This window comes from Canis aureus, chromosome 16 (genome assembly GCF_053574225.1).
Source record: "Canis aureus isolate CA01 chromosome 16, VMU_Caureus_v.1.0, whole genome shotgun sequence".
In the NCBI taxonomy this organism is placed as follows: Eukaryota; Metazoa; Chordata; class Mammalia; order Carnivora; family Canidae; genus Canis; species Canis aureus.
Window position 1 is genome coordinate 29,773,664 of NC_135626.1, and position 24,166 is coordinate 29,797,829.

At 40.7% G+C, this 24,166-nt stretch overlaps 1 protein-coding gene and 1 long non-coding RNA gene across 8 annotated transcripts in view; one reads left to right on the top strand and one right to left on the bottom strand.

Annotated features, from left to right (window-relative positions):
• The window catches only part of ANKFN1 (ankyrin repeat and fibronectin type III domain containing 1), a 298,786-nt gene continuing 274,620 nt past the window's right edge, over positions 1-24,166 (bottom strand). Inside the window, exons 19-20 of one of the 2 annotated variants that reach the window (XM_077852611.1) lie at positions 22,050-22,263; positions 1-6,660 (exon numbers count right to left, since the gene is read on the bottom strand). In XM_077852611.1, the coding sequence (XP_077708737.1) occupies positions 5,864-6,660; positions 22,050-22,263 (1,011 nt within the window). In that variant the 3' untranslated portion in view covers positions 1-5,863. Of the gene's footprint in view, positions 6,661-18,250; positions 18,424-22,049; positions 22,264-24,166 lie in introns of those variants that run through there. The other variant, XM_077852610.1, reaches the window with a different exon arrangement.
• The window catches only part of LOC144286316 (uncharacterized), a 22,449-nt gene continuing 4,601 nt past the window's right edge, over positions 6,319-24,166 (top strand). The window contains exons 1-5 of one of the 6 annotated variants that reach the window (XR_013354364.1): positions 6,319-6,550; positions 7,706-7,790; positions 8,715-8,830; positions 9,933-10,046; positions 15,003-15,216. This is a non-coding gene — a long non-coding RNA (uncharacterized LOC144286316). The other 5 variants (XR_013354367.1, XR_013354368.1, XR_013354365.1 and 2 more) reach the window with 5 other exon arrangements.

Sequence of the window (24,166 nt, forward strand, 5' to 3'; positions counted from 1 at the left end):
TTACTGACAATTCTATTAGTTTATTATTTAATTGACATTTCTCCACACTGAAGACAGAGGGCTTGGAAAGTGTCTTTGAAACAGCAAAAGATCTTATGAAGGATCAAAAATACTTTTCACTTCTTCTCCCATGAACTATATTTCAACATCATCAAGTTAGATATAAAGTATATGAGCATTATTTAATGCTTATGAAATAAAGTCATTCCCTCTGCTAGCTAAGATTTCTTCTGTTGACAATTTTTCTTTCAAATACAATTAAGCAGGTAGGAAATTATCAAAAATACTTGCCATTAGAAAAATTATCTTAATTCTTGTTAACCCCTGACCTCTTCTTATAAACTGGGAGGTTGAAGAGGCATGCGTTTTACCAGTGTTGTTTATGATTGAGTGTACTGGCCATTTACAATATCCATTTAAAATGTTCAAATAGTTTGCAAAAGTACATACTACAAAATATTATTGTTTCAAGAGAGGAGGTCACATTTAATACACCATACGTGATTCATCTGTACATTTACAGAGGTTTAAAGCACACAAAATTGTGCGGATAATGTACCGAAGTCTAAACTTTTACATACACTCAGTTGCATACATAGCAACAAGATACATTAAGTTTTGAACAAATAACCAATAATAAGCCAAATCACTATGTACACATCAGGCAGGAAGCAATTAAACACTGCCTAATAGAATGTCACTTAAATTACTTTTTCTATGAAATATCTCTCTCCCACTACACACACACACACACACACACACACATCTTTAATTTTTTTCCATCACAAACACTAAACTGATGCTTGTGACCATGCACACGGAATATTCCCCCAAATCTGGTTGGTCACAGGGCAAGAAGCAACACAGCAACTCAGGCTGACTTAACACAACAATTTGCCAGACTTGGTTTTTATAAATCAACTACCGGATAGTGGTTACTGTGAAAGCATATTCAGACCTTCATATCATGGACTGAAGGAAGAGGACCAAAGAGCATTAGCTAATAATAGCTTGATAACATTTGCCACTAAGTTAAATATTGGCTTTCGCTAAAAAAAAAAAAAAAAAAAAAAAAAAAGTATGTATCTGGAGTGGAAGGACCCTAGGGTAATATTTAAAACAACCACAATAAACCTCTTCCTTCCCTTATCAAAATAGAATATTTTCACCATCTATCTACCTATTTGGTTGTTAAACAAAACCAACTGTCTTTTTGAATAACCATTTTACAAATTCATTAATAATGGAAATAGAAGAAATACTTGAAAACAACAAATATAGCTCACTGGGTGCAGATGTGGTGGAAAAATCAGAGACCTGAAATATGGCGAAATCAGTGCTTCATAAACAGTCAATGGATTTTTCTAAAAATACTTTTTGCTAATGGCAAAGTTCAACACCTCAGAAAAACTCTGAATTAGGATCTTAGAATAAGTTTCCAAGCTGTGCAACATAGTTTCAAATACACTACCCTTGTTGTTTGTAAGGCCGCATTGAAGTTGAGCTTAACAGTCGTAAGCCATGTGTTTGAACATCTTATGAGAGGTGACCTGCAAAGAAACAAGTTTTTCCCTGTTCACTCTACTACCTGTGAAGAAGTATCATTGCTTTCCAAATAGCTCCCTTAAATTTTTCCTTAAAGGTATGAGCAGGAAAAAAAAAAAAAAAAAAAAAAAAAACCCGCTCAGGTTTGCGTCACTGAATCATCTGGGAAAATATTTCACTTTTATAAAGTGACTTGTAATTCTCTGGGAGTGTTCTCTTGTTAACCTGTAACTACCCTCTCTAAATGGTATGTTATAATTCAATAAACAAATATACCAAGAGATGCACACTCTCTGCTGTAGTTCTGCTGCATACAAACTTGAGAGTACTGTAAGGGAATGCCATCATCTTTCCAACAGTATCAATTTTAAGAATCCAGTGACTTCTGTGTGCCATTGACAGAACTAGGGGAACCTAAATCCACTGCAGACCCCTTAATAGCTTGAATTGATAGTTCTCCAAGAGAAAGCGAGTACATCTTGGGTAGAGCATGAAGAATAAGGGGGAGGCCAAGAAGTTGGGATTTTCTGGTGTGCCTCTTTGTCTAAAATTGCTGTCTTCAAGGGAAGAGCTGAATGCCCGCCAGAGTGCACCTTCGTGTGGCAGGATAACAATGAATGAGAGGCCAGTCCTCTTTCCCACTTGTCTGGCACGATCTCCTGGCAAGGACAGGGTAGGTGTTTGCCAGGTGGCTCCCAGACAAGGTCTTTTTAGGGGAGTACAACAAGGCTTCAGTCATTGCTTTTCATAAAGTGCTTTGGGATCCTTCAGGAATGGGGGCTGGAGGAATATTATTACTACTGGCTTCAACTTTCAATCCAAATGGAACCATTTTATCCAGTGTAATTATTGCTTTGAACATTAGTGAATGTTCTTAAAATGGAGTGGGTCTCATCTTTAAGTCCCCACTTCTTAAAATACCCATTCCCTAGAGTAAATGTTTTTAATTACTGTCTCCCAGTTCCCCTCACCAATTAAGAGGATGTGATAGCCTTGTAAATGGTTGCCAAGCATATACATTGGTGACTTGTATTTCCAGGCTTGTCTTCCTTTATGAAGAGCTGGAAAGAGTGAAATCAATGATGTTTAGCCCAACGTACCTTGTCCTAGGATGGTCTGGTTGAGGAGACAAGCTTTTGCCTCCTCTAAAACATCAGTGAGAAGATGTATGGTGATGATGGCTGCACTCCTATCAGACTGTGAGCTCCTTGTGGCCCAGGAATGTGTTTTGTTCTTGATTCTTTGTTTTCCATGGGACTCAGAATAGAGACAGACATATGGGAGGGACTTGGTCATTGATTTTTTGGAGGTTTTCACAAATGATGAGAGCTGGATAATACCAGTGAGAGTTAAGCATGGTACAAAAATTATGGGCCAGCAAAGTTTCCTCCAGAGGCTCCCAGACTGGATTTAAAAAGAAAAAGAAAAAGAAAAAAGTCCATCATATCCAAAACAAAACAAAACAAAAACATCAGGATAAAAGAAAACAAACAAGCAAACAAAAAATGCTCAGAAGTTGTAAAGTCTCTGTAATGAGAGGTCTGGACAAATGAATAAAGGATTGTGAATTAGAGAACATAATTGTTTCTCACAGGAATCTATTAAACTAGGCTCACGAGATGTTTGTTGCAAAGTGGAGGTACAGGTGAAGGGAACCTACTTGAACAAATGGATAATTACTGAGAATGTAACATCCATTTCTATATAGGAATATTGCTAGGAAAATGCATTTTCAAGTTGACTCATTGTCATCCCATTGAAATCGAATGTGCAATATTCATTTCTTTCTTTTTTTTTTTTTTGCAATATTCATTTCATGGGCATGCATCTCTTTTCCTCATAGAAGGTGAAAAAATAACCCGTGCTCTCAATATAAATTAGCGGGTTTGGATTTAATGCAATTTTACTTCATGAGTCATTATTTAGTCAATGTGCCAGAACTTGCTGACCAAATGAGGGACCAAAAGGGTGGGTCAGTCCCTGCTTTTGCTGCCCATTGAATGCCTCCCATGTAATTCACAGTCACAAATGTCCTTCCATGCCACCAGAAAGGTCAGAATCAGAGAATCACTTGGTTTCTTAGGTTTTCACAATTCCAGCTTTCAACATATATAATCTGTCCCATGATCAGAAATAAGTAGAGACTGAGTGCAGAAGACTAAGTCATTTTTGTTATTGTAGGGGAGTCATGTGGTATGTAATTTTAAATGACATTTCTTTCAAATTTGCTTTTTAATTAACTTAGCTTACATGTTGATTACGTGAAATTTGTATTTCCTGGCAACAAGGAGCTCTGTGATAATGGAAATCTGTTAGGTAAAGGTTGAAAAAAGAAGTTGAATTTGGAATTAAAAGATATTTTACAAACTAGGTAAGTAGCCTATAGGCAACCAAAAGTTGGCTAGGTATGCATCGATTCCCAATGGGCCAGGCTACTGTAAAGGGAATGGTTGTGGGTTGTGACCCTAACTCTGAGACTAAACTAGCTCTGTGACCTTGAGCAAATTACTTAACCTCTCTAGGCTTTAACTGACTCATCTGTAAATGCAAGGACTTAGACTAATTTTATGGTCCTTTCTAGCTCTAACACTCCGTTTACATAGGGTTCACTCAGAACAGAAGAAAACTGCATTTTAAAATTTTTGCAATCATAGAAAAGCAGGCACAGTGATTCTGCTCAAGATTCTTTGTTTGGGGTTGGGGGTGATGGTGAAGGTGGTGGTTACTGAGTATAAAATCTCTTAAAAAAATAAAGATTGAGCTCTGGGCCTTAGTTTTCTAATGACCATAGGCCATGGGCCAAATCTCTACCTTTCCGCCAGGGTAATTATTTATGTTTAAATCAAATGTTTTAAAAATGGAAGGGATCGGAATAACATTGTGAACAGGGGACTTTGTATGAACTCCCATGAGGAGGAATGGTAGAACTGTGAGGACAGGGGTAGGGCCCATAAAGAGCAATATTTAACCAAAATGCCTGTGAAGCAGAAAAGGACCATTTAGAATATCAGTAAACTGAATGAGTCCTGGCTCCAGGAAATGAGAGAAGGCTCAGACCTTTTTTGAATATGCAGTGTGATTTCTCTTTGATTTGGGTTTCTCATTTGTGAGAAAGTCAGGTGGGAGGCACTGAGACCAAAGCATGATTTTCAGGTGTCACAAGGCACAGTCTTGGAACCATCGACAGGGACTTCTAAGGAAAGATTTTCCTTGAGGCCAGTGGTCTAGCTGATCCAAGGGCAAAACCGGACTTTGGAAGGCGGGAATTGAAAAGGATAATCTGTGCTGTAACTTGTGTTGTAGGAGTGAGTAGATGTGCCAGTGAGGCTGTAAGGACTTCATCAACTGCTGGCCATATCTGCAGGGCACCGTCTGGATCAATGACATTCCATCACCAAAGAATCCAAGCAGATCCACTATCATTTTCAGAGACAAAGCCCCATGGACTTTACTTAGGATTGTAGAGGAAATGCATTTTTGCCCATCTCTCTCTCTTTGCTCCTTGTTTTGTCTTTAATCCAGGTTTTCATGTAATTCAGCTATCTCCTTGCACTCTGAATAATAGAAGACCCATTTTTCACGCTTGAATGGGAGCTGAGTGTGAAGGAAGGGCTGCTTTGGGTCCTGTTTCACCTTTGCAGGACAAAGCCGGAAGCAAAGCATCCTCTACTTTTGCTTCTGGTGGTTTCCACACAGCACTAAGTGAAGAAAGGTCCTGCCTACTTCGTCTTATGGGTGCTGATGAATGAATTGGATTTGGTGACCAGCTGAGAACCCTGCACTTTGGAATGCCTTGGCGTAGCTGACTGGGAACCTAGAACAAGTCCCCTTGACCTTGTGTCCCGAAGACACAACCTGGGCTTCTTTCCCTTAAACTCTTTTAGGGGTTTGTAACGGAAGGAAAAAACAAGGCTAATCTTATTTTCCTCTCTAGAACTCCTCCTCATCCATCACAAATTCATGAAACAGCCCTGAACCCAAAGGTCAAGTTACAGAGCCAGCTGCGGAACTGGGGGTGGCTCTTCAGGTTGCCCTGCCTCAGCCACACGTGAGTTGTGCCCAACCCACAGCAGGTTGGCGGGTTTGAACCCTTGTGTCTACGACTCCGTGTTGACACAAAAGCTCTTCTATGCCCTGAACGGGGAAGAACACTGGCCAACTCTCACCTCCGACCAACTCTATCCTAAGAAAAAAAAAAAAAAAAAAGGTGCGGGGGGGGGGGGTACCTTGAACCTGTAACTTTTGGAGTTTTAACATTCAAACTATTTGAAAAGGGATGGGGACACAATGGGGGCGGGCGAAGGAACGGAGGCTGTCCCTAAAGCATGCTGCTGAGTATCTCCGACACCGGCGAGGTGGTCGGACCCTCGGGGCTCATGTCGCGGCCCGTGGGGCTGGGCAGGCCCGAGGGGCCTCCGGGGGGCGGGCTCAAGGCGGCCCAGGGCTTTGCGTCCACCAGGGCGGCGGGGTAGGGCTCCACGTAGATGCGGCGCACGGCGGGCCTCGGGTCCTGGAGGCGGCTCTTCCCGTCCTCCGGGAGGCTTGCGGTGTGGGCCAGAACCAGGCTGCGGGGCCCGTCGGGGGCAGGTCCCAGACGCTCGGCCTCCGGGGGCTCCCGGGTCAGGCCGCAGGCCCGGGATGGATGCTGAGTGTAAACGCCCTCGCACAGCGACAGCGACTGCGTCTCGCTGCGCATGCGCAGCCAGCGATGGTGGCGGCTGAAGCCCCCGCAGTGCTGGTGCTTGGGCGGCTTCCGCTTTCCCAGGAAACCCAGCGGCGGCCGCGAGCCCGGCGCCATTTTGGCGTGGTTCTTGGACGGGAAGCCTGAGAGGCTCAGGCTGTGGAGGACCTCGGCGCACGAGTGGTCGGGATCCGGCCCCGGGACCCGGGCCTGGGGCTCCTGGCCCGGCCCCTGGGGACTCTTCACGTCGTGCACCTGCAGGACGTCGGGGGCGCTGCCACTTAGGCCGCTTAGCGCTTGCTGGGCGATGTCGTGTGAGGACAGGTACACCAGGTCCAGGTCTCTGGGGCTCAGAGCGTCACTGGAGTCGTAGTCGCTGTCGGTGGGGAGGAAGACCTCTGAGCAGCCTTCTTCATCAGAGCAGGGCTGTGAATCTGCAAAGCCAGACACCCCGGTTAGAAAAGAGAGAAAACTCTTAGTCGGGGCCTGCTTCGTGGAGGTAGGATCCTGTGCCTAGAAGGGCCCTGCGCTTCAGGTCACGGTCTCTCCACCTCCGGAAGGTAGTCCTCATTTTCGAACAAGAGGCCACACATTTTGGTTTTGCACAGGGCTCTGTAAATTTTTTTTTAAGATTTTTATTCATTCATTCATTCATTCATTCATGAGACACACACACAGAGAGAGAGAGAGAGAGAGAGAGAGAGGCAGAGACACAGGCAGAGGGAGAAGCAGGCTCCATGCAGGGAGCCTGACGTGGGACTCGATCCCGGGTCTCCAGGATCACACCCTGGGCCGAAGGCGGAGCCAAACCGTTGAGCCACCCGGGCTGTCTGGGCTCTGTAAATTCTGTAGTGGGTCCTGTCCTTTGCTGAGCCTAAGAGATAGGAAGGGTCCAACCTGGACAGTGGCAGAGGGGAGTGTGTCCTAGTTCCCCATATGCACTTTTATTATTGGCTGGGCATGTGTAGAGAGGATTAAATAGGAAAGCTGAATGTTAACTCATTTATTCATTCCCTATCCTTATTTTAGAGATGATTTTTTTTTTTTTTTTGCATTTGATAAAAGTAGCAGGACCGTAAAAGGGGGAAGGGAGAAGAGTATCACTATGGGGACTGAAGTCCCGTTAACTGGGTTTCATATCCTAGCTATCCTCCATCTACTTGTTCTGTGATCTTGAGAAAGTGACTTAAATTCTTTGAGCTTTAGTTTTCTTCTCTGTAAACTGGGGATGATAATAGAACTTCTTACCCGGGATGACTGTAAAATAGAAATCGATTATGTTGATAAACATTTACCCCAGTTGTCAGGTGTTTAAAAAGAAGAAGAAAAAAAGCCAAAGGAAAAACAAAGACAGTAGTAAAATGAGAGGCAAAAATAAGCCTAAAGTGCATACTGTAGTGACCATAAGTGAGTCACAAGTTTAGTTCTATAGATATTAGTCATTTAATGCAGTTGTTTATATATTTTTCTCCCTCTCAGTCAGGTTGTACATTTCTGTAGGGCAAGGACTGTCTTAAAAATCTTTTGAATTTCCCACAGAACTCAAGCCCAAAGTACATATTTGGTAAGTATTTGCTAATTTTGAAAACATGCAAGTACTCTTAAAAAGGAAAAACAGCTAGGAGTGCCTAGGTGGCAGAGTCTGTCAAGCAATGGATCTTGGTTTCTCCTGAAGCAGTGATAACAGGCTTGTGAGGTGGAGCTCCGAGTTGGAGTCCGTGCTTAGCACTAAGTCTGCTCAAGAGTCTCTCCCTCTGCTCCTCCCAGTCCTGCTCTCTTTCTCTCTCAAATAAATGAAATTTAAAAAGAAAAAGAAGAATTGCTAATCTACAAATCAGGCAATCTCAATACAAAAAAAAAAAAAAAAATCTCCATAAGACTTTTAAATGGGATTTAGTAAAGTGAAGCTTAAAGTCATCTGGAAGAAAAAAATTCATGACAACAGCCAACATTTTTTTTTAAAAGATACAATAGGGAGGGGCCTCATTTACCAGATATCAAAAAATACTTCAGAGTTTTGATAACTAAAACTTTGTAGTATTGAAATGGACAGATGGATCTGTAGAACAGAAAAGTAAGGTCCACAAATAGTGCTAATTCTGTGTGGTCATTTAGATAACAATTTTTCTTTTAAAGATGTTATTTATTCATGAGACACACAGACAGAGAGAGGCAGAGACATAGGCAGAGGCAGAAGCACGCTCCCTATAGGGAGCCTGATGTGGAACTTGATCCCAGGACCCTGGGATCACGATCTGAGCCAAAGGCAGACATTTAACCACTGAGCCACTCAGGTGCTCCAAAGATAACATTTCAAAGTAGGGAAATGAATAGATTAGGATATAGTATTGGGACAATTAGTTATCCCTTTAGCAAAATAATTAGAGAAAATCCTACCTCATGGCATATGTAAAAATAAATTTTGTGTAGTTTAAATGTAACAGACAAACCCTACAAGTAACAGAAGACATTATGTTTGTGATTTTAGGGTGGCATTGTCTTTGTGAGCAAGACAAAATCCTAGAAGTCAGAGAAGTGACAAATTTGACTGCATCACAGTTTAATACTTTGTAAATCAAATGATACTATAAACGAAGCAAAAAGGTAAGTGATAGATTGGAAGAAAACAGTAATACTATGTATAACAAAAGATTAATAACCAGAATATATAAAGAACTTCTGTAAATCCATAAGAAGACAAGCAAATGAGAAGATGATAATCAGGTCTTCAAAGAATAATTAAGACAAATGGCTAATAAACATAATAAAGATGTTCAACATAGACTATAATCACTAATTATGTGGTAATTGGGAAATGCATATTGAAATAACAAGATATGTTTTTGCCCATCAGATTTGCTAAAAATAAAAAGAGTGATAATCTCATGTGTTGGTGATGTGTGGGGAATCAGGAACGTTCATAGAATGATGGTGGGAATATAAACTAGCACAGCTCTTCAGATAGTGTTTTGGTAGACTGTATTAGAAACGCATATTTCATTTGTCCCAGCAAGTCCTTTTTTAGATATCTGTGTTTGAAAAATTGCCACTCTGTGTACGGAGGCGTTTACAAGTTGTTTACTGCAATATGATTTATAATAGTGAAAACAAGAAAGAATCCTGTGGCTGAGACGTGTGAAAGGAAGACTTAGAGGCACCAAAGTAATAAGAAAAGAGAAATCTCTTGAGAAAAGAAAAATACTTTACTTGCAAAGTTCTGCAAGCGAGTCCAAATTCAGGACTGGCTTGCTGATTGAAAAATATAACAGGTATTTAAAGTAAAAACCGACAGGATTACAAGGTTATAGTTACTTTGTTCATGGTGGAAAATCAGACATGATTATCATAAGAATATTGCAGACTTAAGGGAAAACTTTTGTAAGGAGTCAGTAATTTACACAAACAGGATTAAGATTTCTTCTATTTTAGGAAGTAGAACCAGATGTAATTCTCCCCACTGTACCTCCCCCCACCCTTATTTTTTGCTTGTTTGTTTATTTCAGGGTCGGCGTGAAGTGCTTCTTTTCTTTCTCTTTTTCCTGACTATGGAAGATGATGTGTGTGCTTACTAATTGGCAGGGCATGATTTCAGTTTTGTTCTCTCACTTCTGGTTGCTACTCAGTATTTATTATCCTTTTTTGGTTATGAATCTTAAATTTTCTTTGAGACAACAATGCACTCATGTAAAAGATTACATTTTTTCAGCTTCCCTTGCAGCTAGGATGCTCATATAACTAAGTTCTGGCCAGCGAGTTAGAACTGAAAGTATTGTATGAAACTTCTGGAAGACTGCATAAAGGGATCTGGCTTATCTTGGAGGTAGGCCACTTTTGTTTGTTTCTCTTTCCTTTTCAGTTGCCTATAACAGGATGTGTTGGCTAGGCTCATGAGGCAACCTTGGGGAAAAAAGCCATAAGCTAGAGTGGTGGAGCTGAAAAATGGAGCAGGGAGTGTGAGGACCATGGAATCCACATACTAATAATGAATTGTCTACCTGGGCTTCCTTCATGTGAGAGAAATAAAGTATCTTTTTCACGATACTCTTTTTTTTGTGTCTTTTGTGACACGGATCCAAACTTAATCCTAACAGATGCACACCTAAATGTCTGTTATTAGGAGAATGGTTTAAGAATCTGGACACATCTGTATTATGGAACATTGTCCAGCAGCTACAAAGAATGAGATCAACCCATATATTGTTCTTTAATGTCTATCGAAAAGGACTCCCTTTTCTACTTTTCTGGGTTCTACTCATCTGTTCAGAGTTTCCCTCAAACGTAGCCTTAAGGAAAAATTCCCCAACTGTTCCAGAAAAAAATCACTCACTTGTCTGTACTTTTCTAACACTTCTTGCTTCTATTATCCTTTGGCACTTAGCCTGTATAGACTTGTATCATTAGTTGTCTTTTTTAATGCAAACATAACATCCTGGATTCCTGGTTATATCAGAGCCCTCTTAGGGAAAATATATTTAATTCATCCATTCATTTCAATAATGAAGATTCTGTTTTGCTTGAGTTCCTGCTCTAACAGAACCACTGTACTTGATGTCCAAGTAAATATAAAATTAATAAGAAGTGATCTGTCTCCAGGAAGTTTACTGTACTAATGGAAGTATAGGGCATGTATACATCCATGAGACTGGAAGAACATAGATTTTGTAAGAGGAGTTTAGCAAATATGATGCAGGTTTATAGGAAAGAGATCACCTTTCATTGATACAGGACTGATAAAATATTATCTCTTATTTATTTGTTCCCTCATTCATCTCTGTTCTCTCTCTAAGGTTTTTTAAAGATTTTATTTATTTATTCATGATAGACACAGAGACACAGGCAGAGGGAGAAGCAGGCTCCCTGAGGGGAGCCCGATGTAGGACTCCATCCCAGGACCTTGGGATCACAACTTGAGCCAAAGGCAGATGCTCAACCACTGAGCCATCCAGGTGCCCCTGTACTCTATGTTAATTTATTTCTGCATCCACTTTAAAAAAGAGATTTAGGCAGTTATTAATAATAAATATGCAAATGATGAGAGGATTAGGAATCAGAGAGGAAGTAGAAACAGTACCAGTGGTCTTATTTGACTATAATATGGGAACAGGAAAGAATCTTGGGAAAATGAGGCTACAAAAGTAAGATGTCATTGATTGCACTCTAAAGAATTTATCCTAGGAAAATTAAGACTATTTTCATGCAGGACTTGTACATGAATGTTCATAGCAATTTTATTTGTATTAGCCCCAAACAGGAAACTATCCAGATGTCATTCAGTGGATGAATTGTTAAACTCTGGTACGTCCATACTATGGAATACTACTTACCAATAAAAAGAGTTCCATTTATATAGACATGAAGAGTAGATGGTGGTAGCAGGGGTAGTGATGGGGGAGATAAATGAGGCAATAAAGGGAAAACAGAGTTTTGTGGTGGTGGTACAGTTGAGTATTTTGGTTATGGTGGTGATTACCCAAGGCTACACATATGATACAACTGCATAGAGCTATACAGGTAAGCCTGAGTGCTTGTGTATGCACACATACACACATGCATGCACAAGAATGTATGTAACGAGGGAAATCTGGATAAGCTCTGTGGATTGTACCAGCTTCTCAGTTGTGATATTGTATAAGAGCTGTGTAAGTTGTTGACATTGGGGAGGTTGGGGGAAGGATACATGTAAATTCCTGTACATTTCTTTGCAACTTACTATTTCTCTAATTATTTTAAAATAAATGGTTAAAGAGGGAATTTGATTTTTTAAAAGGTAGGGTGGAGCCAGAAGAGAATAGTGAATTCTAGATAAGGAGTTTGTGCCTAATTTTGTACCCAATAGGTAGTGTCTTCAAAATTTTGAAGAAGTAATTGATGAATTGAGAGCTGTGATTTAGAATAATTCTGTAGCAGGTAGGATATAAGATGAACTGGATGAGGAGGAAACAGACAGCAGGGAGGCCAACCAGGAGGCTAAGGTCCACGCTGTGTTTCTTTTAAATATTTATCTTTTTCAGGTTGTAGGGCTGTGCAAGAGTGATGGTTAATGTGGAGGAAAATAGAAATCCAGGAATGTTTCTCATTCAAAGATGTTTATTAAGCACGTGTTTCATGCTAGGCAGATATGGCATCTGCTTTTAAGTAGCTCATAGAGAATGGATTAAAACAAATAAGTAAAAAAATACATAAGATTAATTTCAGGTAGTGCAAAGTTCTATGAAGAAAATGAAATTGGGCTTCAGCTAAAGAGTGACTTGGGAGGAAGGTTCTTTTGCTAACATAGCCAGGGGAGGAATCCCTGTAGAGAAGGGAGTCTAGGTGAGACCTTGTTGGTCAGAAGGAACCAGCTATGTGAAAGTTTGAGGGAAAAGTGTTACAGACAACTTGGAGTATAAAGGTCCTGAAGTGACTTCCAGGTTTCAAGGTTTAGTATCTGAATGGTGGTATCTGCATTAAACTAGAGGAGTTAAATGCAGCAGGGTTAGGCAGTGGATTTGGGCTGGGTTGGGCAGTGGAAGAGGTGGTAAAGTTAGTTTGGGATGGATTGAGCTTGAGGGATTGACCAAAATATCCTGGAGGAGATGGAATGAGAGCCTGGTGGGTTGTAAGGCTGAAGGAAGATGTTTATGGGCAGAGGAGGAACCACTGGAGATTGAACTGTTGAAGATAAAGAGTGGTAGGCTGATGGGCATAACAGGAAGGGGTGATTACTTATGAACACCAGGCTGGCATTAGTTTTTAGTAAAAAAAGATGGGAAGGGCATGAAGTAGGGAAGAAGATATAAAAAGATTTTTAGGTTAGGAGAGAATTGGATAAAGGCTGGGGTGAATGACTTTAATAATCTTAAAACAAGTTTTAGCACTTTTCCTCATCTTTTGTGAGAAAAATTGGGCGTTGCCAATAATAGGATCTCAGAACTATGGGTTATTTTGGTGATGGCAGCAATAGCTGCCATCGGTGTGATGAGGAAGAGAGGTTAAAGATTTGAAATCGGGTTGTTATAAGATCCAAAGAATTGACTTTATTTGAGCTTCCTTCCTATCTGATCAGTGTTGTCTATTCACTGTCCACATGTATTCCTTTGCGTCCACACTAGAAATAACAATACCTGATATTTCTTAGTCCTTACTGTGGGCCAGCCATTATGCTAAGTAGTCTAGGTCCTTTATCCTATTTAATGCTTATAACAATTCCCATTTTGCAGATAAGACTATTAAAGCTTACTCTTACTAAGTTTTCTAATTCATATATAGCTGGTAAGTAGCAGGATAGGAGCTCACATGCAGATTTGTCTCACTTCAAAGACCTGCCATACTGCTATTCACTTTAGCATTTTCATGGCTTTCCATGGAAGCTTCCTGTGGTCTGGGACCTGGTTCATCTACTGTACTTTGTGCAGAACCCACACAGAGTTATATTAACTAAACTATTAGTAATAGTAATAGATGTTGGTGCTGCTAGAGAAACATGTTAGGTCTTATATGAATTTATTGTGGCTGCTATAGCAAATCACCACACACTGGGTGGTTTATTTATTTATTTATTTTTTAAAGACTTTATTTATTTATTCAGAGACAGAGAGAGAGAGAGGCAGAGACACAGGCAGAGGGAGAAGCAGGCTCCATGCAGAGAGCCCGAAGTGGGACTTGATCCAGGGTCTCCAGGATCACGCCCCAGGCTGCAGGCGGCACTAAACCGCTGCGCCACCGGGCCTACCCTGGGTGGTTTAAAATTACAGAAATGTGGGCAGCCCGGGTGGCTCAGGGGTTTAGCGCTGCCTGCAGCCCAGGGTGTGATCCTGGAGACCTTGGATCAAGTCCCATGTCGGGCTCCCTGCATGAAGCCTGCTTCTCCCTCTGCCTGTGTCTCTGCCTCTCTCTCTCTCTCTTTCTCTCTCTCTCTCTCTCTGTGTGTCTCATGAATGAATGAATAAATAATTAAAAAATAAATAAAACTATTAAAAAATAAAAATAAAATTACAGAAATGTATTTTCTCATAGCTCTGGAAGCCAGAAGTCTGAAATAAAGGTGTCAGTAGGGCTGCACACCTTCTGGAAGCTCTGTGGAGGAGTACTTTCTTGCCACTTCCAGCTTCTGGTGGCTGTCAGCATTGTCTGTGGTGGCATCACTCAAGTATCTGCTTTTGTCTTCACATGGACTCTCTTCTGTATCTGATAAGGACATTTGTCATTGGATTTAGGGCTCACCCTGATAATCCAGAATGATCTCATCTCAAGATCCTTAATTATATCTGCAAAGACCCTTTTTCCAAATAAGGTCACATCACGGTCATGGGGGGTAGGACATGGACATACCGTTTTAGGGTTAGCATTCAATCCCTTAGAAGTCTGACAGTAAAAATGACTAACTACAAGCAACTGCTGAGGAGTTTGTGATACTTTCTTCCTCTTTCCATCCCACAGTCAGATCAAGCACTTTGCAAGAGCAGTTTGTACTTTGACCTCTCAGCATACAAATAGTGAGCATTTATTATTTGCAGGAGACTAAGGAGTATATGAAAGTGTGCTTTCAAAGGTCTGACCTCCTAATTTCAAAGGGGAATCATATTTTAAGACTCTCAGGAAGTACCTTAGCACAGGTACTAAGTTTCCTCAGGTAAACTTAGTTGCTTAGTTCTCTTGCTTCTTACGGCATTTTATTTATATCTCTGTTACTGAATTCATCAAGGTTTATTATAAACTGTTCATTTTCATGTTTATCTCCATTATTGGACTATGAACTCTAAAGGGCATGCACTATGTCTTGTTTATCTTTGCTCAGTAAATGTTGAAGAAGTAAGTCAGTGAAGGAATGAACCAAGCAATGGAGTCAAGCAATGGGACATGGAGAATCTTCTGTATTTTCCAGATCATCTAATCTGAACATGGATATATGAGTGGACCATGAGGACCTCCTAACAAGACTGTGACTTAATCATCATTGTGTTGTTAGCCTCTTGTGCTGTTTCTCTGTTGCATACAAAGCTCTCAGTAAAGTATGTTGAATTGATTGAAACTAAAACAAATACTGAAATCTGGGAGCATAAAGAATTATGAGATTTGATTGCTTCTTAAAAACAATAGGGAAGGCAGCCTCGAAGGAGCTAATTTACTTAATCTGCCTTAGAAATTCCTAAAAACAATCACCTAAATCATTTTGCTTTATATCTGGTGATATAAGAGTCAGCCTAATTGTAGCAGAAAGGAAAACAAACCTGGGCTGAAGTCCTGTCTTGCTTCTTACTGTATATATGATCTTGAGCAAATCACTTAGCCCCTCTGAACCATTCTTCCTCTATGGCCTATAGGTAATTATATTGCCTATCTCCATAGGTGCTGTGATATTTAAATTACGTTGTTAGAAATACTTAAGTGCTATTCTGCCCTTAAATATTTAGAGAATAATTAGAAAACATATTGAGAGGTGACTCATTAAAATACAAACCAGTAATCAGATGGACTTCAAGATTTTGCTGTGAGAATACTATTGATAAAAAAGGAGAACAATAATCTCTTCTGTGGTGGCTCGTGCTGGTGATGTTCTAGTTCAGTCTGTATTTCCCAACCTAGATTAGCAATGAATTAGTAAACGATATAATTTCTTTACCATAGCTCCTAGGAGCAAGGGAGATAGGAGACAAATTAAAAGAAGAGCTAGTTATAACTGTCATAACCCAAGGAGAGGAAAATACGCTGGGTATGGCGTGGTAAATATTAATGTTGTAGGTTCAGGGACCCACAATTGGGAAACACTGTTCTAGTGGGAATTTAAATACTTGACTTCCATGGTGGTTGTATTATTTATTATAAGATTAGTGGAACCTATTGCTTAGAGTGGGATACCCCTCCCAGAACAAGCTGGGAAAATCTCCAGGATGCCAGCCAGGGCACTGAGGAGAGTTTCCAGGGACTTAGGCCACTGCCACTCCCTCCCTTCCTGGAAAAGAATGCAAAGTGCAGCTTCCATCCCCAGATCCAGGCCATATGCTCCATTAAGCATTGTAGGCACCTTGCCCAGTTGTTATTTTAATAAACCTGGTTGTGCTCCTCAATTTCCCTTAGAGGGCCCACTGGGCAGGCATTGGTAGAACCTTGCATTTCCCCTCTGACTGACCCAGGAGTTGTTTGATGAAAGTTCTGCCCATAGTATTAGTGCTGGCTTAGGAAGCTTGGCTTTCTTGCCATTGTAATGGGTGTTGCAACTCCTGGCCTCTGTGGATCAGGCCAACAACAGCAGAATAGAGTTGATGTGGATTTTGAGGTTGTTATGTGGAGATGACATTTCAGGAAAGAATAATTAATTTAAAGCTATTGCTTTTCTCTTAAAGGCAGGGGGCATGGCAGGACAGAAAGAAATAAAAAGCAGTATTTGCCCTAAAAAAAAAAAAATCTACCTTCACCTTTTTAATGTATCACTGCCCAAATTTGTATTTTTTTGTGTGTTTCACTGAATCTGTTTCCAGTGTGTTTGAGTAGAATTTAAATAATTTATAAATGAAGAATTTAAATAAATCTCTCATCAGGCCTTCGGTAGAACCTCATCGGTTTGTTCACCTTCTGATTTCCCAAGAGAAATAACATCTTCAGATTCCTGTTGATTTTTGAACTGTTTAGTTTACACTATAGTGTTTTTAATATCATCTGGGAAAAGGTTACCAGGAAGATTTACATTTGGAAGATCAGAATAATCTTCAGATGCATCTGAAGGAAACAACATCCCCCTCCCCTCTGTTGCCTCACCCATGCGTCACTAGGAGAAATAGCAGTATCGGAAAAAAAAATTGCTGCTGCCTGTGACCACTATACCCACAGAAAAGGAGTGGGAGAGAAAATACCCATGTGATGGACCAAATCGTTCCACCCCCTGCCTTGAGTTGCCTTTTCTAGGAGCCAACTTTCCCCCCTTGGGTCCTTGGGAGATGCTTAATTTTAATTGACTCAGAGGAGTTCTACTTTGTGTTTGAAAACCATACGGAAATGGGAAGTTAAGTTAAAGAGTTCCACTCCCCCTCCTCTGCCCCCCAACACACGCGCACATACACACAGACAAATCCAAGGTACTCAACAGCCTTAAAACAGAATCTTGGGCTGGCAGGTTTGTGATAGACTCTGGACTTAAAGCAGGCTTCTCAGAAGTTAGGTGAACCCTACCCACACAGAATGGATTTGTATGGCAAACTGCTCTGTGAGCAACTCACTGGGGATGTTCCTCTAAATTGGATTTTTTTTCCTCTGCATAAATGGTTTCCAAATAAAAGTAGCCACACTGTACAGAGGACAGAGTATGCAGGAGCAGATTTCATTGCTCTGAAATGCGTTTGCTTTTGTGAGGGGATTGGACCACTCAATGTTTCTCTCAGGTCTCAGCAATTTCCCTGTCACTGGGTTCCATTTTTCATTTGCTTCCCTTCACGTCTTTGTGTTTCACAGCTCATGGAATCTTGGCTTCAGAGAAATAAATGGACCCAAGAGAGAGTTATATTTTAAGGAACAGAATGATGATCGCTCACATTTTAGATTAATAATAAAATCCAAATGTAATTGGCCAGATCCTCCCAGTAGAGAGTGTGTATAACCCGTCATCCGGCCAATATGAGAGTTTGGCATTTCTGTGGCACAGGAGAGGCCACCCTCATACAGCCAAGGGGGACTTCCTTAGGACCCTGTAGCCAAGAGAACATTAAACACTGGGAAAGTTCTGTGAGCAGAGAGGGTAGGCAAGGGCTATGAAGGTGGAAGTAGAATCGAAGAGTTGTTGTAGACTTCTGTAAATTGTGGAACAACAGAGGGAATGTCTATCCTGCTTTTAAAAAATGTTCTTTCAACCCTTGACCTCTCTAGCTACTGCCCTCTCTTCACTCTTTCATAGCCAAGATTTTGAAGAGTATATCCTTACTAGTTCTATTCCTTTACCTCCCATTTACTCCTTGATCTACTTCTGTTCAGTTTCTATCTCCTTTGCCTTCATAAACTATCATTTAGATTATGGATCACTTCCTTGTTGAAAATAAACAAAACAACCCAATAGCAACTTTTCAGTTTTATTTAACCTCTCACCATCATTTGACATGCTTTAATTTCTGTGACACTACTCTTGTTTTTTATCTTCTTCCTCTGGTTGTTCCTTCTTGGTCTAAGCAGTCTTGCTGTCCATCCCATGGGGATCTTTCCAGATTCTTCTCTCCTTACTTTAACTGCTCTCTCTAGGGAATGTCAAGCATTTTTTATTTAAGATTATTTATTTATTTATTTATTTATTTATTTATTTATTTATTTATTTATTTATTTATTTCACGAGAGACAGAGAGAGAGGCAGAGACACAGGCAGAGGGAGAAGCAGGCTCCGCGCAGGGAGCCTGACGTGGGACTCCATCCCGGGACTCCAGGATCACGCCCTGGGCTGAAGGCGGTGCTAAACTGCTGAGCCACCTGGGCTGCCCAATGTCAAGCATTTTTGTAGCTGCATCATTTCATATGTCAATAATTTTTTTTTAAAGATTTTATTTATTCATTCATGAGAGACACAGAGAGAGGCAGAGACACAGACAGCAGGAGAAGCAGGCTCCCTGTGGGGAGCCTGATGTGGGACACAATCCCTGGACTCAGGATCATACCCTGAGCCGAAGGCAGACGCCCAACCGCTGAGCCACCCAGGCATCCCCATGTGTCAGTAATTCTTAAATCTGTATTATTAGTCCAGTTCTGTTTCCTGAGCTCCAGACCCCATAATCCTTTTTTTCTCCTGGATGTTTTTGTGAGGAATGTCCTAAAACTAATTCAAATTCAACATGCCCAGCCATCCAAGCTTGTCTGTTCTCTGGTCTAACCTTTTTTTGGTAAATGGCATCATGACATCCAGAGACATTCAAGCCAGAAAACTTGGTATCCCTCTATGACTAACTTCATAATGGATCTCCCTGCTTCCAGTATTGTCCTACTATGGTCTCTTCATACAACGGCCAGATTTGATTTTCAGATCATATCAATCCTTGCATAAAAGTTTCTAATGGCTTTCCATCACAAATAGAATAAAGTTCAAACTACTTACCTTAGCCTTGCCTGATCTGGCCCCTGCCTTTCTCTCTACCCTCTCTCACCTCTAGCCCCTTATTCACTCTGCTCCAATGACTTTGGCTTTCTTTTCATCCCTCACCCACTTAAGGGCCTATTGTTTTATTGCTTGGAATATTCTAACTCCAGATCTTTGCATTACAGGCTCCTTTTTCTGTGGTTGGTTCAAATGTAACCTTCACAGATAAGTCTCTTGTGATCATTCTAGTGAATTCAGCACTCTCCCTGTTCATCTTGATTCCTGTTTTGTATTATACATTAGAATATTTACTATCTGAAATTATCTTGTTTGTTTTCAATGTTACTTTTTCTAGAATGTAAGCTCTGTGGAAGTGGAAACTTTGTTTTGTTTATCGCTACCCTGTTCCCTCAGGGAGTGCCTGGAACACAGTGGATAACCAATAAATATATAAATATATATATATTTTTTTAATGAAAAGAAAAAGGCTGAACAGTGTCCTTGGATCCTGAGTTCAGCCAGGCTGCTTAGAGTTCCCTGAACTACAGTACAACTGCACAATCTGCTTCCTTTGCTATAATGCTCTCCTTTCTTTTTTGGCTCAACTCCTGCTTATCCTTTTGTACTTTGTCACCCCCTCCAGGAAGCTCTCTTTGATCTTAGAGTTTACGGTTAACACATCCAGAAGACTCCATTAGCACCCTATGCATATCCTCACCATAGCACATCTGCAATTACCATGAAATTTTGTTAATATATCTGTCTCCCCCACTAGACTAGCTTATGGCTGGGATGGTATTTTATTTGTATGCCCAGCTCAGTGGCAGTCTACAAAAATACACTTGAGAAGTTCTACTCAAAGAATTCTTTAAAAAATTATTTGGCAAATCATAGAATACTTTGGTAACATTAGTTTTCTCTCAAGTTTTCTATTTGCCATGCTTTGATTTTTAGATATTTGAGGTTTTTGAAATATAAGAGAATGATAAGCTTACTTATAGAAAAGGTTTATATCCCCACTAAAGTTTTCTTTTAAAAAAAATACCTAATTTACTTGAGAGAGATAGAGTGCATAAGCGTGCAAGTGCATAAACGGCGGGGGAGGGGGTGAGGGTGGTGAGGAGCAGAGGGAGAGGGAGAAGCAGGCTCCCTGCGGAGCAGGGGGTCAATCGCAGGACCCTATCCCAAGACCCTGAGATCATGACCTGAGCTGAAGGCAGACGCTTAACTAACTGAGCCACCCAGGCACCTCCCCTGCTAAAATTTTTTATAAGAGTAATAACATTAAATATGTATGGTACCTATAGTTTATTGTCTATTATAGGCCCTGCATCTCTGACATATACTGTCTTAACCACAAGTAACTTTTCAAAGTTTAGGGTCACCTGGATGGCTCAGTGGTTGAGCATCTGCCTTTGGCTCAGATCGTGATCCTCAGGTCCTGGGAACGAGTCACACGTCAGGCTCTCCTTAGGGAGCCTGCTTCTCCCTCTGCCTGTGTCTGTGCTTATGTCTCCGCTCTCCATGTCTCTCATGAATAAATAAATAAAAATCTTCAACAAAAGTTTTCAAGGTTTAGATATTATTAATTCCATTTTCTGTACATGGAAACTGAGATTCAAATGTAGTAAGCTGTTCAAGAAAGCTGTGATTTGAATCCAGGTCTCTGATTTCTTAGCCCAAGCTCTTTCTGTTACACCATGCTGCCCCCTATGGGACAAGCCCATATTTCAGAGCTGTTTATTAAAAATATTAATTATTATTATTGTAAACCTTTCAGAATTGGAGCTCTTATTAGCTATAGAGTCAAGAAAGATGTTTTGGGGAATCCCTGGGTGGCGCAGCGGTTTGGCGCCTGCCTTTGGCCCAGGGCACGATCCTGGAGACCCGGGATCGAATCCCACGTTGGGCTCCCGGTGCATGGAGCCTGCTTCTCCCTCTGCCTGTGTCTCTGCCTCTCTCTCTCTCTCTCTCTGTGTGACTATCATAAATAAAAAAAAAAATTAAGAAAGATGTTTTGAATGCTATTAATTTAATTGACTAGTAAATGGGCACTAGTCTCAATATGTCCTTAGAGTGTTACATTGTTTTTGAGTGTCATGCTTTCTCTCAACTTATAAGCCAAAAGGTAGTTTGTAGAACTCTGTGTTAACAGAGCCATATTTTTGTTCTTAGCATTTCTGTATAAACTCAAACTCAATTCCCCAGAGTAGAGAAGGGCATCTCCTACAGCTTGTCTGTAAGTTGTCTCCTTGTTGTATCCATGATGAGTCCAACCTACTTATTTAGTCTCAGGGTCAAGATTCTAGTTTATCCAAGGTTTCTTGCTCTCCCATTTTTCACCCCAGGACAATGGTGCTTTGTCAGGTGAGAAATTTGCCCTGAACTCTTACCCAGGCTAGGACCTATTTCCTGCCTCTTTCCTGTCAGTCTATATTCTGGGTCTATTCTCCTTCCTTACTTGGTCTTGGTCAGAGTCCCTTAGCTGACTTGGCCCTCACTTGGCACTACATCAGTCCCCATTCTGCATTTCTGAAGCCCCATCCCTGCTCTGTGTCCTTTTGTATCTTGGAAACTCAGACTAGACTTGAACTAAAGCTTCTCCAGTCTTAGATAGAGTTGATTTCACGTTATTGCTCTAGTTACCTGTCCCTCTGCTGTTCTGATTTTATTCCCTCTATGCTTTTAGACTTTTAGCATTGTGCAGCATTTCCTCCTCAGTGTAAAAGAGCCTCATCAGTGGAGACCGGACCAAGAATCTAGTGACTGAAATATAGATCTTTAGATCTTATTGCTTACCACTCACTGCCTTTCTTCTGTGCGTCTCTGGGGATGGGGATGGGGATGGAAGACAGTCTATATGTGATGATGTAGAGTTGATCTTCTTCAGGTTCTGCTCATCTGAAGGGTCTATCAGCTTGGTGATGAGTAAGCCACAAACTGGTTGTTTGTATCTTGCATACTGTAGAGCATCCATGATCCATCTCATTTCACGCCAAACTTCATCTATTTGCTTTGGAATGAAATGATAGAAGACTTTTAAGTTTATTAAACAAGTGTTAAAAATGGGTAAGTTTGGGCAGCCCCAGTGGCGCAGCGGTTTAGCGCCGCCTGCAGCCCAGGGCATGATCCTGGAGTCCCGGGATCGAGTCCCACGTCAGACTCTCTGCGTGGAGCCTGCTTCTCCCTCTGCCTGTGTCTCTGCCTCTCTCTCTCTCTGCATCTCTATGAATAAATAAATAAAATCTTTAAAAAAATGGAAGAGTCCATTTTTGTGAGTCCTTGTGAGTCCAAGATGATGTATTTTCCACAGTACTGGTTTTGAGTAAAATATTTTCATCATAGGCTTGCTAAGGCAGAAAATACTTCTTATAATCTCTTGTGTCTTGCATATTTTTATCCAGGAGGCTATATCATTTAGTGAGAATAGTAGAAGATCTGAATTCCAGCTGGGACCCCTCCACTTTTAGCTCCGTAATAACCTTTGGCAAGTCATTTGGCCTCTTTGCGCCTCAGTTTGTGAATGTGGACAAAACCCTCCCCTTTTATACCTTACAGGACTGCTATGATGATTGGGTGAAATGATGAATTTGACAGTGCTTTGTAAAACTGCAGGGTACATTTCTCACATATGTGAAGTGTTATTAATTCTCAGCATAAGATGAAATATTCCTCAGGATATTGTGAGGAAGAGATATGATAAAGTGTACATTTCAGAATACTTGCAGGAAGAAATGTAACTGTAGTTCTTCTACATGAACTAGAGAAGCAAAGCATTACTGGAATATTTTGCTGAGCAGAGATTCTTGGACCTATTTTAATAGAAAAGAGAACTTTATATATTACATTTATTACTTTCTTAGCATATAAAATAAGTGCTTCTAAAGTACAAAATAGCTTAATAGCTTATTCCTATGTAATTAAAATATCATATCCTTACACGTTTAGGGTATCCCGTTCTATATTTTTATCAGTTTGGTTTCTGGGCTACCAAAGTGATTTTAATAGTTTTTTCATTATAAAGAAATAGTCATTTCTCTGAAGTGTATTATTATAAAAGTCACTCATATTTTTGTGTCTGTCTCTGTGGATGACAGATACTCTCCCAGATCTTAATAGATACTGGCTAGTACTATTTCGACTCTCTAAGGAGGGGCTGTTAGTTATACTATATATATTTTTTTCTTGGGACAGTGGAGCTTGTGATAGGCTTTGCATTTTTTTTTTCACTAAGCGCCTTTGGCAAGTCATTAACTTCTTGGAACTCAACGGTAAAAAAGAAGTGGTTGGACAAGATGATGCCTAAGTTCCCTTTCAGCTCTGACACTTCATGGTTTATTTCTGAAGAACATTTGGAAAGTTGGTGGCACTCAGCTTCTAGGTAGAAGGTGTTCATTTTTTTTTTTTTTAAGCATTTTTTTTTATGATAGTCACACAGAGAGAGAGAGAGGCAGAGACACAGGCAGAGGGAGAAGCAGGCTCCATGCACCGGGAGCCCGACGTGGGATTCGATCCCGGGTCTCCAGGACCGCGCCCTGGGCCAAAGGCAGGCGCCAAACCGCTGCGCCACCCAGGGATCCCGGTAGAAGGTGTTCATTGTATGAATACTGCAAGGTTAAGATTTGATTATAGAAGTTTTAAAGATAAAGGACTGCCCAGTGTTCTATTTTGTTTTCAAAATACCTTTTTAAGGCCTTACCTGGACTTAAATAATAGTCTTTAATGAATATTCACAAACCAGGTACTCCCAACACACATAGAGTAGAGTCTGAAACTGACAGTCTGCCATGTTTAGAGTGACAGGCAAGCTAGAGTGAACTACTGTGGTCAAGAGCCATTTTCCATTGCTTTCGAGTTCTGGGTTTGGCAGAGTATTCAGGGCTGGTAATGAAAGCATCTCAGTGAGCTTTAGCCTT